The 13,270-nt window shown below is 38.1% G+C and overlaps 1 protein-coding gene across 13 annotated transcripts in view; it reads left to right on the top strand.

Annotated features, from left to right (window-relative positions):
- Positions 1–13,270, top strand: part of DCAF1 (DDB1 and CUL4 associated factor 1) — a 91,124-nt gene that overhangs the window by 31,725 nt on the left and 46,129 nt on the right. For all 13 annotated transcript variants that reach the window (XR_007459857.1, XR_007459858.1, XR_007459855.1 and 10 more), the window contains 4 exons: positions 6,039–6,176; positions 7,740–8,252; positions 8,570–8,671; positions 12,373–12,531. Coding sequence is in view for 8 of the 13 variants with exons in the window: in XM_049640552.1 (XP_049496509.1) it covers positions 6,039–6,176; positions 7,740–8,252; positions 8,570–8,671; positions 12,373–12,531 (912 nt within the window). In the remaining 5 variants the exon portion in view is untranslated. The remainder of the gene's footprint in view (positions 1–6,038; positions 6,177–7,739; positions 8,253–8,569; positions 8,672–12,372; positions 12,532–13,270) is intronic.

The following is a 13,270-nucleotide window of genomic DNA, read 5'->3' as shown; positions in this document are numbered from 1 at the left end:
TGCCATGGAAGGTGACTGGTTTCTCAGTCTGTGACTCCACTCTGATGGCAGGGGGTGAGTGTGTGGGGTAGGGGAGGATAAATCTCTGAGACACTCTGGGCACAACCTTTATTTTGGTGTATGTTTGAAATTTCTGCCATATGAATAGGAACCCCAAAGTCAAGAAATTAACAACAAAATAATTGTCCTGAACTAACCATATTCCTTGAGTGTCTGACAAAAGCAAATGTAAAATTACTCTTGGGGAAAGCTCTCATAATCCAGGCTATAATGGATTTCAGAGAACAGCAATTTCCAGGTGAAGTAAGTTCACAAAAACATTACAAAATACACCAGGAAATAATTTTTCAGGATTAGGAATTAATAAAAATAAAGAGAAGAATCAAATAGAACAGATATCTGAAAGATATTAGGAAGTCCCTTTTAAATGACTGGATGTGTTTTCTTTTTGGATTTTTCATTACTAGTGTATAGAAATGCAACCGATGGGGCACCTGGGTGGCTCATTTAGTTGAGTGTCCGACTTCGGCTCAGGGATCTCACGGCTTGTGTATTCGAGCCCCATGTTGGACTTTGTGCTGACAGCTCAGAGCCTGGAGCCTGCTTTGGATTCTATGTCTCCCTCTCTCTCTGCCCCTTCCCTGCTCATGCTCTCTCAAAAATAAACATTAAAAAAAAAAGAGAAATGTAACTGATTTTGTATGCTGTAACTTTGTTGAATTCATTTATTCTAACATTGTATGTGGAATCTTAGAAGTTTTCTACATAAAATATCATGTCATCTGTGAATAGAGATAATTTTATTTCTTCTTTTCCAACATAAATGCCTTTAATTTCTTTTTCTTGTCCAGTTCTGGCTAGAACTTACTGTGTTGAATAGAAGTAGTGAAAGCAGACATCTTTGTCTTGTTCTTTTTTTCCTAAAATTGTTTTTAGTGCTTATTTTTGAGAGAGCATGTGTGCGCTCATGAGCAGGGGAAGGGCAGAGAGAGAGGGAGACAGAATCTGAAGCAGGCTCCAGGCTCTGAGCTGTCAGCACAGAGCTGGACACCCATGGACCTCAGTCAAAGTCAGATGCTTAATCAGCTGAGCCACTCAGGCGCCTCTGTTTTGTTCTTGATGTTAGGGAGAAAGTCTGTTAGTCTTTTTGATTGTTGAGTATAATGTTGAGTGTGGGTGGATTTTCCATAACTGGCTTTTATGATATTAAGGAGGTTTCCTTCTGTTCCTAATTTATTAAGTATTTTAATGAAAGTGTGTTGATTTTTGGCAGATTCTTTTTGTATCAGTTGAGATGGTCAGATGGTTTTCCATTAATTCACAGTAATTTCACACTCATTTTATTGTGTGTAGTTTGGTGTACTAGATTGGTTTTTGTATGTTGAACTATGCTTGCATTCCTGGATAAATCCATTCATTGATCATGGTGTATAATCCTTTTACTGTGCTGCTGTGGTATTTTATTGAGGTTTTTTTGTATCAGTATTCATAAGGGATATTGTTCTATAGTTTTCTTATAGTCTCTTTGGCATCAGGATAACGCTGGCCTAATGGAATGAGTTTGAAGTGTTCCCTTATTTTTTGGAAGAGTTTGAGAAAGATTGGTATTCTTTAGATGTTTAGTGTACAATTCACCAATGAATTCATCTGGTCCTGAGTTTTTCTATTTTGGGAGATTTTTGATGACTGATTCAGTCTCCTTACTACTTAGGTCTTAATCAGTTTTTCTTTATGAATCAGTTTTGGTAGATTGTGTATCTAGGAATTTGTCCATTTTGTCATCTTACCTAAGTTATTCATTTTGTTGGTATATAATTGTTTATAGTGTTTTATATGTTTTTTTTTATTTCTGCAAGATTGGTAGTAAGATTGGTACAAACTTTTGTTTGTATTTTTAAATTTTATTTGTTTTTTATTTATTTATTTATTTATTTATTTATTTTTTTAAATTTTTTTTCAACGTTTTTTATTTATTTTTGAGACAGAGAGAGACAGAGCATGAACGGGGGAGGGGCAGAGAGAGAGGGAGACACAGAATCGGAAACAGGCTCCAGGCTCTGAGCCATCAGCCCAGAGCCTGACGCGGGGCTCGAACTCACGGACCGTGAGATTGTGACCTGGCTGAAGTCGGACGCTTAACCGACTGCGCCACCCAGGCGCCCCTTTATTTGTTTTTTAAGTTTGTTTATTTTGAGGAAGAGAGAGAAAGAGAGTGGGAGGAGCAGAGAGAGAGGGAGAGAGAGAATCCCAAGCAGGCTCTACACTGTCAGCACAGAGCCTGATGTGGGGCTTGAACTCCTGAACCTTGAGATCATGACCTGAGCTGAAACTTAAGAGTTGGATGCCTAACTGACTGAGCCACCCAGGCATTCCTCTCTTTCAGTTTTGAGAGTAATGTGAGTCTTTTTTATTTTTATTTTTAAAATTTCTTTGGGTCTTGTTCAAGATTTGTCAATATTGTTGGATCTTTTCAAAGAAACAACTTTTGGTTTCATTTTCTGTATTTTTCTATTTGCTGTTTTACTTATCTTCACTCTAATCTTTATTATTTGCTTCTATTACCTTTGGGTTTTGTTTGCTCTTTTTCTAGTTCCTTAAAGTGTACAGTTAGGTTATTAGGGATTTGAGATCCATCTTTTTTTTAATTGTATGTATGTTTGCAGCCATGAATTTCCCTCTTAGCAATGCTTGTGACACCTCCCACAAATTTTGGTATGCATTCATCTCAAGGTATTTCTAATTTCCCTGTGACTTCTTTGACCCCTGGGTTATTTAAAAGTGTATTAATTTCCACATATGAATTGTCCAGTTTTCCTTAGGTTGTTGATTTCTTATTTAATTTCAATGTGATTGGAAAAAATTCTTTGTAAGAGTTTATTCTTCTTAATTTATTAACCCTGTTGTTGTTTAACATGGTCTATCCTGGAAAATGATCCATGTGTACTTAAGAAGAATGTATATTCTGGTCTTGTTGGGTGGAGTATTCTCTGTGTGTCTGTTAGGTGTAATTGGTTTATAGTGTTCAACTCTTATGTTTCCTTACTGATCTTCTGTTTGGTTGTTCTATCTATTATTGAAAGTGGGGGTACAGAATTTCTGTTTGGGATAATAAGTTTTGGAAAAACAGTGGTGATGGTTATGCAACATTGTAAATGTACTTAATCACTCTGAATTGTACACTTAAGAATGGTTTAAAAGGTTCAAAATTATTGGATATGTAAAAAAAAAAAAAAAAAAAAAAAAAGAATCTAAATTCTTAACAAAAGTCCAAGACCATGGGAGAAAAATGGCCATTTGGGAAAGGAAACAGAGAGCTAGTGTGTATAAAGTTTACAGTTATTGAATTTAAAAATATAGTAGATGAATTAGAGTGAAGTTTAGACACAGCTGAAGATAGAACCGTGATACCATGATCTGAGCTGAAACAAAGAGTCAGACACTTAACCGACTGAGCCACCTAGGCACTTCTCATGTCAATATATTTTTTTGAAAAAATTTTTTAATGTTTTCATTAATTTTTTTTTTTTGAGAGAGAGAGAGAATGAACAGGGGAGGGGCAGAGAGAGAGAGGGAGACACAGAATCTGAAGCAGTCTCCAGGTTCTGAGCTGTCAGCACAGAGCTGGACACGGGTCTTGAACTCACCAGCTGTGGGATCATGACCTCAGCCGAAGTTGAAGCTCAACTGATTGAGTCACCCAGGAACCCCTCATGTCAATATTTTAAAACAAAATTTCTCAGCATGTGTTTTTCAGAGTGTTAATTTTTTGAAAAGAGGTTAAAATGTTTAGAAATATATGGGATAATGACTCCATGACCTTAGGGAAGAATTTAAGATACAAAATGCACAAAATTTAAAAGAAAATACTGTTAAGTATGATTACATAAAAATTATGAGCTTGTGTTTATCATAAAACGCTTGTAAAAGCTGTGTATTTCACAGAAATGGAAGCCTAAATGGTCAACAGGAATGAAAAAATGCTGAACCTCATTAATAATGATGAATTCAAATTATATGCAGTGCTGTTTTTATACCCACCAGACTACAGAAGGTGAAAAGTATGACTGTGGTCAAGTGTTGACAGAGATGTAGAAAAAAAGTATTCACTGTTGGTGGAAATGTGAATTGTTGCAGTCACTTTGGAAAATAGCCTGGCATTCTCTGGTAAAGTTGAGCATGCACATATCCTACATCCATGATGCAGGTTTTTTTTTTTTTTTAATTATTTTTGAGAAAGAGAGAGTGTGCGCATGTGAGGGAGGGGCAGAGATAGAGGAGGATAGAGGATTCGAAACTGCCTCTGTGCTGACAGTAGATAGCTTGATGCGGGGCTCGAACTCATAGACTGTGAGATCATGACCTGAGCCAAAGTTGGACACTTAACCAACTGAGCCACTCAGGCGCCCCTGTTTAGTAGTTTATTTTTTTTTAAATGTTTATTTACTTTTGAGAGAGAGAGAGAGAGAGAGAGAGAGAGAGAGAGAGACAGTGCAAGCAGGGGAGGGGCAGAGAGAGAGGGAGACATAGAATCTGAAGCAGGCTGCAGGTTCTGTGCTGTTAGCACTTGGTGTTCGAACTCACGAACTGTGAGATCATGACCTGAGCTGGAGTCAGATGCTTAACTGACTCAGCCACCCAGGTGCCCCCTGATTTAGTAGTTCTGATCCTAGATGTCTGCTCTGTGGATAGCTATGGATAGGCTTGCACAAAAATAGTTGGTTTTTTTCTTTTTTTTTTTTTTTTTTAGTTTTTTATTTAAAGATTTTTTTTTTTTATGTTTATTTTTGAGAGTGAGAGCACGAGTAGGGGAGGGGCAGAGAGAGAGGGAGACACAGAATCTGAAGCAGGCTCCAGACTCTGAGCTGTCAGCACAGAGCCCTCTTGTGGGGCTCAGACTCACAGAGTTGTGGTTTTTAAGCCAACAAAATAGCGGCAAAATACGGAGGTGAAGAACATCTGGAGGTCAACTGCCTGGGATCAGACCCCAGCTCTTTCACTTGTGTTACTTAACCTTATTGTGACTCAGTTTCCTTTTCAGTAAATACTTACCTAATCACGTAAGGTTGATAGAAGTTAATAAGTAATTGTGTCTAAAGTCTGTCTTATGTTGAATGCTATTTGTGACAATTACATGTAATAATATAGGTGAATGTAAAGAACATAATGGTGAATAATAACTTGCAGAAAAATGCAGTATCATGTGGTTTATATAGTTCAAAGCATATAACTTTAACAAGTTTAATGAGAAAATTGTTAAAATTTAGTAACATGGGTACCTTTTGGGAAGAGAGGACACAGGTGGTATAAGGAAGAACACATGGAAGATCTCAAGTAGATCGTGGGTGATTTTCATTTTCTTTGATTGGACTATACATGTTTTTTTAATTAAAAAATTGTTTTTAACGTTTAATTTATTTTTGAGAGAGAGAGAGAGAGAGCGTGGCGAGAAGGAGCAGAGAGAGAGGGAGACACAGAATCCAAAGCAGGCTCCAGGCTCTGAGCTATCAGCACAGAGCCCGATGCGGGACTCAAATCCACAAACCATGAGATCATGACCTGAGCTGAAGTCAGGTGCTTAACTGACTGAGCCACTCAGTTGCCCCTGGAGTATGTATGTTTATGTGTACTATTTCATAAAAAAAACTAATGAAAAATGAGTTTGGGATATGTGGTGTTAAGTACTTTGATGGATGACTTCTCATTAGTAATGTTAATTGTGCATTGTGAACTTCAAAGAATATAGAAGTTTTAGTGCTTCCCACTTGGTCATGGAATATTTTGGGTCTCAAACATCTAAGGTAAGACTGTTATGTGATTATTGATCTTTAGCTTGAATTTCAGTGGCTAGATAGGAATCTATTTCACAGATGTACAGATGCTTTAATCCACTTAGACACTTTACTTGCATTTTTAAATTTATGAGCAGCATTGAAATATCTTATTAAGAGATTCTTTCATAAGACTAAAATCTTTGCTTATGTCTTTAATTATGAAAATGGTCTTTGCTGAATTGTACTATTTAATTTCCTTTACTATAGGAGGGAATTGTTGAGAATCTTTTCAAATGGGCCCGAGAGGCTGATCAGCCATTGAGGACGTATTCTACTGGACTGTTAGGAGGTGCTATGGAGAATCAAGACATTGCTGCCAACTATAGAGATGAGAATTCACAGCTGGTAAGGACTATGTTAGAATTACTTTTTGTATAAGGTGGGAGAGTATTCACAAGTTCTTTCCTTACTACCTGAACTCGAAAAGGTAGATCTTATTCATTATATGGTACTGGAATATAGCTATAATTTTGACATTTCAAGATAACTTTTTTTTTTTTAAAGTCTGTGTATTCTGAGAGAAAGAGCGAGCTGGGGAGGGGCAGAGAGGGAGAGAGAGAATCCCATGCGGGCTCTGTGCTGTCTGTGCAGAGCCCGATGCGGGGCTTGATCTCACAGACTGTGAGATCATGACCTGAGCCAAGATCAAGAGTTGGACGCTTAACTGACTGAGCCACCCAGGCACCCCTCAAAATTACTTTTCATAATAGTTTTGATTTTACTTTTTTTAACTTGAAAATAGCCATTTTTCATCTTATCAAGGATCATATCCCAACATTTGGATTATGAAAATTTTCAAACATACAGCAAAATAGAATTTTACAGAGAACAGCTGTGTACATACCACTTAAATTGTTTGTGAACATTTTACTATACCCGTGCATACCCATCCATCCATCCACCTTTTCTTTTATTTCATCCACCATCCTTTTTTTTTTATGTAGTTTGAAGTAAATTGCAGGCATAATTTCTTTCTTTTTTTTTTTTTTTAAACTAAGCATAATGCTATATTTTAGTGTTGGCTCAAAAAATAAGTACTTAAGGGGTGCCTTTGGTTGAGTGTCTGACTTTGGCTCAGGTCCTGATCTCATGTTCCATGGGTTAGAGCCCCACATCAGGCTCTGTGCTAACAGCTCAGAACCTGGAGCCTGCTTCAGATTCTGTGTCTCCCGCTCTGTCTGCCCCTCCCCTGCTTGCACCCTGTCTTTCTCTCTCAAAAATAAATAAAAAATAAAATAAGTACTTAAAACATGAAAAAGTAGTGAACTTGAAAAATAGATTGTATAATTATGTAGATGGCAATATCTAACAATGCATTTACAACAGATATAAGTTTGAGAAGCCTTCATGTTTTCAGACTTTTTTTTTTTTAATGTTTATTTCTGAGACAGAGAGGGAGCATGAGTGGGGGAGGGACAGAGAGAGGGAGACACAGAATCCCAAGCAGGCTCCAGGCTCTGAGCTCTCAGCACAGAGCCCGACGTAGGGCTTGAACTCACAAACCGTGAGATCATGACCTGAGCCGAAGTCAGTCGCTCAACCGACTGAGCCACCCAGGCGCCCCTGGACATTTTTTTAAAATCATGAATATGTCTAGTGTCTGCCTCTTCAGGTGTGATGGTCCAGCCCAGCTTGATCCAGATAGATCAGCTATGAATGATGTCTGATGTGCAAATGTGGTTTGGGTTCTCTGGGAAATTTTATGAGGAATGAGAGTTTTAGCTGTTTATTTCATTAAGCTGTAGGAATTAGGTCAAAGTATTTATCAAATCTTTGCCATTTCCAGATACTGAAATAACTGCATGAGGGTCTACTTCTCCTTAAATGGAAATAAGAATTATTTATTAAGACTCATTTAAATTAAGATGCAGAAGAAATAAGGCCTTTTATTCCAATATCTGTTGATAGGTGGCAATAGTACTTCGAAGACTGAGGGAGCTACAACTTCAGGAAGTGGCTTTGAGGCAGGAAAACAAGCGTCCCAGCCCGCGAAAGCTCTCCTCTGAACCCCTTTTGCCTCTGGATGAAGAAGCTGTGGATATGGACTATGGCGACATGGCTGTAGATGTAGTGGATGGTGAACAAGAGGAAGCCTCTGGGGACATGGAGATTTCCTTTCATCTTGATTCAGGCCACAAGACCAGTAGTAGAGTGAACTCAGCAGCCAAACCTGACGAGGGAGGATTGAGGAAAAACAAGTCAGCAAAACAGGGTGACAGAGAGAGTTTTAGGAAAGCCAAGCAGAAGTTGGGTTTCTCAGCATCTGATCCAGATCGTATGTTTGTTGAGCTATCTAATAGCAGCTGGTCAGAAATGTCCCCTTGGGTGATTGGCACCAATTATACTCTTTATCCTATGACTCCTGCTATTGAGCAGCGACTCATTCTCCAGTATTTGACCCCCCTAGGAGAATATCAGGAGGTAAGCTTATTGGGAAGAATGCTGTTCACACTTTGGGACTAGTGCTTATTTCTGAGATATTTTAGGTAGCATTTTATACTCTGAGGTGTTTTTACTCTAATACAGAAAAGTCTTTGCCTCAAACTGGTGAAGTCTTATGCCACTGGTAAAGTCTTAGGTCACTTCAGATGTAGGTCTATTTGATAAAAGTGGGTTTGTATGTTTATAAGGGAGTGGGGGGGGTACCTCATTTTTTTAAAATCTTTTGTCTTCATAATGGAACAGGAAATATGTGAAAATAAACCCAGTGTTAAGATTTATTTTTGTTTTCATTTCAGTTACTTCCCATATTCATGCAACTTGGATCACGGGAATTAATGATGTTCTATATTGACCTGAAACAGACTAATGATGTCCTGCTTACATTTGAGGCGCTCAAGGTAAAAAAATTTTTTTAAGATTTTTTTTTTTTTTTTTAAGTAATCTGTACACCTCACATGGCGTTCAAAGTCACAACCTTGAGGTCAGGAGTCGTGCACTCCACTGATTGGGTCAGCCAGGTGCCCCACTTGGGGTAAAATTCTTGAAAATGTTAGGTACTGAGTGTTGTATTGACATGGATGTACCCATGTGTTTTGGTGTATAGCATCTCTGAGTTTTATTGCTCAGGGCATTTTCATTGCCAGATGTGTCAAAATAGTAACAATTGAAAATTTCTTATTTCGGTAGAAGAGATGAGGCTTACTTACCAAGTGGTTTCACAGAAATTCAGGAGTCTGTCCTACAGGGTTGAATGGTAGAGAGTGGATCTAGATCTGGGGATGGCCTCAGTTATTTTTGCTGCATAGGAGTGGAAAACTATGTGTATAGTACCTTATATCCTACTTTTTAAATATTCTTTGTCAGGCAACATTACTTTTTCTGAATTCTTCATCATTTACATAGCGTATGATGTTAGCTTATCTAGAGTAAACAAAATGTGAATTGGAAAATGAGTAAAGAAGTAGAGGCAGACCTAAATTCAGTAGAGGTAAGTGACTTCCTGAGTTGCAGAGGCACTAAATAGGGGAGGGCAGGTTAGCTAGCCCACGAAATTCATACTTATTCAAGTAATCTGAATGGAGAGAGATAAATTGAATGAATAACATTGTGGCTATCATATAATTCTACTCAACAGGTAACTAATAATGAACAGAGTACCTTTCTGTGATGTTTACACTTTTAGGTAAATCAAATCTTTATAGTTTGCTTAAGACAGTCATGTAAGCCTATGATTTCTTTTAGATATTATAGATGTTGTGGAAAAAGTATGGGGCACAAAGGAAGGAGTATTGTCTTCTTCCTGAGAAATGTTTCCAGAAAAGACCTCTGAAAAAAGAAGTGATGCTCTTTCTGGCTCTTTAAAGTTACAACTTTAAGGAAAAAAAAAAGAAAGAAAGAAACAACTTTATTTTTGATATTCTAGAGCTATGCTATCTAATAGAAGTTTCAGTAATGGTAGAGGGGCGCCTGGGAGGCTCAGTCGGTTAAGCATCCGACTTCAGCTCAGGTCTTGATCTCACAGCTTGTGAGTTCGAGCCCCGTGTCAGGTTCTGTGCTGACAGCTCAGAGCCAGGAGCCTGCTTCAGATTCTGTGTCACCCTCGCTCTTTGCCCCTCCCCCACTCATACTGTGTGTGTGTGTGTGTGTGTGTGTGTGTGTGTGTGTGTGTCTCTCAAAAATAAACATGAAAAAAATTAAAAAAAAGTTTTAGTAATGGTGGAAATTTTCTATGTCTCTGCTTTTTTTTTTTTTTTTTTTTTTTTTTTTTTAAATTTATTTTTGGGACAGAGAGAGACAGAGCATGAACGGGGGAGGGGCAGAGAGAGAGGGAGACACAGAATCGGAAACAGGCTCCAGGCTCCGAGCCATCAGCCCAGAGCCTGACGCGGGGCTCGAACTCACGGACCGCGAGATCGTGACCTGGCTGAAGTCGGATGCTTAACCGACTGCGCCACCCAGGCGCCCCAATGTCTCTGCTTTTCAATACAGTAGCTACTAGCTGTATGAGCACTTAAAATGTAGCTAGTGTCACTGAGGCATTGAATTTTTTATCTTAGTCTCGTGTGGCCAATGATTACTGCATTGGACAGCAGAGTTCCAGAGTATATTGAAATGAAATGGAGGTGAGGAAAGTTGCCTTTCAGATGCCAGAAATTTTAAACTTGGAGGAGGTCAGACATACCCTGTATAACATATCCCTGTGTGTGGATGTAGTGTGTGTGTGTGTGTGTGTGTGTGTGTGTGTGTGTGTGTGTGTGTAAATTCATTATACTTTCAACAGTGGAATGCAGCTAGAGGTCAGAGTTCTCTCTAGTCCAAAGGTCTTGCTTTCAGATGCAGCATCCTGTCCTGAACCAGGAGATAGTGGAAGAGGGGATTTGGGCAGTTGCTATTTCCTTAGGTTATGTATGAGGAATTATAATGGATATTGTTATTCAGCTGTTTCCATGCAGAGTCATAGGGGATTAAAGAAAATGAAATAAGGGTGAACAGGGAAAAGTTGGCAAGAGATCTTTCTTACAGGGAAATAATGTAGAAAGATATGTACTCCTTTGTTCAAAAGGAAGGTTCAGTTGTATAGGAGAGGGGGATAAGTGTTGAAGTTAAAATAAAAATGGGTTAAAATGTAGTCATTTGAAGAACCAGACCTTATACGGAGATACAATATAAAGAGAGAAAGTAGAATCTTTGCTTACATGAGCAAAGTGATCTAGGTTATAGGCTTTGTATTGGTAAGGTTGAACCTGCTTATTACTCTCTTTTCTCTTCTACCTATCCTGGCAGTGGAACTGCCACTTTATGGTAGGGACGTGAGAAAAACTACATGCCATCTTCTAAGGGTTGGCAGGGAACCATATGTGGTTTAGCTACTTGGAGGACAGACTTGGATAACAGACAAAAAGAGTAAAGAGGTAAGAGATTTGAATTACATATGAGGATTAGTCTGAATCTGGGTGTTGAGAGAACTTCTGAAGAAGGTACATACCTGTTGTTTTTGCCATTAACCCTGGCAAGATTTGTATCCAGTTACATACTTTCCAGTCTGTTTTGTCTCTGCTTTGTGCCTGCTTCACCATCTGGAAGACACCTTGGCACGAGAAACACGAGGGGGAGCTCTAGTTCTTCCGAGGCCCTGTCCACATTAGCTTGGGTTGAAGGTCATGAAGTAGCCTGCTGCTTGCATTGTACTTCCTGCCTTTAAAATTGCCCAGAAGACGAGGTCTACCCAGAGAGACTAGTGGGAACTGAACAGGAAGTTAACAAAACTTGAAAGATCACATGCTTTTAAAGATCTGTTTAAAGTGCATTCTGATAAGTTCCAAACATTTGCTAGTTTGGTAATTTGTTGAAGATGGTTATTTGGAGTTATATATAATGAGCTTCAGTATAAAAGAATACAAAATTTTGGGGTGTCTGGGTGGCTCAGTCAGTTAAGCGTCTGACTTCAGCTCAGGTCATGATCTCACGGTTGTGAGTTCGAGCCCCGCATTGGGCTCTGTGCTGACAGCTTAGAGCCTGGAGCCTGCTTTGGGTTCTGTGTCTCCCTCTCTCTCTGTTCCTCCCCCGCTCATGCTCTGTCTCTCTCCTTCAAAAATAAATAATAACATTAAAAAAAAAATTAAAAAAAAAAAGAAGACAGAGTTTGGTATTTTATTAGATGATAAGTCTGTGACTGAGCCAAAACTAGAACATAGGGCTGATTATATTTAAGGGATTAAAATGGGAAGGTTAAGAAAAATCCTTTAGAGAAGCTATGTAATAATAAAATGGTTGTGGGACTATGTCATTGTTTATGGCAGTATTTTTCATTTCTTGTTTTTCACCTTTATGAAAACCTTTGGTGTTAGAAGGGGATGTTAGGAAATCTTAATAGGTTCCCCCCCCCCCCAGCTTTATTGAGATATAATTCACATACCATAGAGGGTTTTCTCTGTTTTTTTATTTCCCTTTAAGCAGTACTGGTTTTATTTCTGTTGTGAGGGAGTGGTTGTCTACTTCAGAGGATTCCTTTTATTTAGCAGCTTGATTTAATGTTTTGTGAAAAGATTTTGTGATTATTCTAGATCCTTCCACAGTAACATGTGTCCTCTTTGTTTAGCACCTTGCATCTCTCCTGCTCCATAACAAGTTTGCCACAGAGTTTGTTGCGCATGGTGGAGTACAGAAATTACTGGAAATTCCTCGTCCTTCTATGGCTGCAACTGGTGTATCCATGTGCTTGTATTACCTGTCCTACAACCAGGATGCCATGGAAAGAGTAAGTCCAGTCCATTTAGAGTTTGGGAATGGGATTTGGTGAGGAGACTTGTTAGCACCTTCACAGAAAAAAATGAGTAGTTGGGAGTTTTTTAATGAAATTTTAATGAAAATAATTTTAATGAAAGAATTAGAGAACATGATGAATATATGGCTTTCACAAAGCATTCTAAAAATGTAAAATTGTTTACAAAAGATTGTTTTTTCTCCTATTTGAATTAAAAAAAAAAGCAAGGTAGATTGAGGTCTAGGGGCTTTATTTAGTTTTTGCCATTTCTGTTGAATTAGTATTAGTTCTTGGGCTCTTGTCAGATGTCGTTAATGGAGTTATATTTTGGGTTTTAGAGTTAATCTATTATAAAAACAGATGATGCTTTGTATGTGTTAACAAATAATGTGTGGTGGAGATAAAATAATTCCCGTTGTTCTCAGGGCTCCAGAGTTTCCCCATCTGGTTCTTCTGTTTTTCCAGTTAAGACTTGTTTATTTAGTGATTTAAAAAAAAAAATGTGAATGAGTTACATTTTTTATTTTTTTTTATTTTTTATTTATTTTTATTTTTTATTTTTGAATGAGTTACATTTGAAAAGTAGTGGGTCCCTAGACACACCTAGGGAAGCTCTTATCATTTCCATGCCTGGAATATTTTTTCTAATGTTCTGTGTGTTTTGGCTCTTCTGGTAGAGTGAAGTTGGTAAATTCTTCTTGGGCTATGTCTTGATTCATCTTTGCATATTTGT

Source organism: Panthera uncia, chromosome A2 (assembly GCF_023721935.1).
Source record: "Panthera uncia isolate 11264 chromosome A2, Puncia_PCG_1.0, whole genome shotgun sequence".
In the NCBI taxonomy this organism is placed as follows: domain Eukaryota; kingdom Metazoa; phylum Chordata; class Mammalia; order Carnivora; family Felidae; genus Panthera; species Panthera uncia.
The sequence above is the reverse complement of the archived record's forward strand: the minus strand, read 5'-3'. Positions and strand labels throughout refer to the sequence as shown.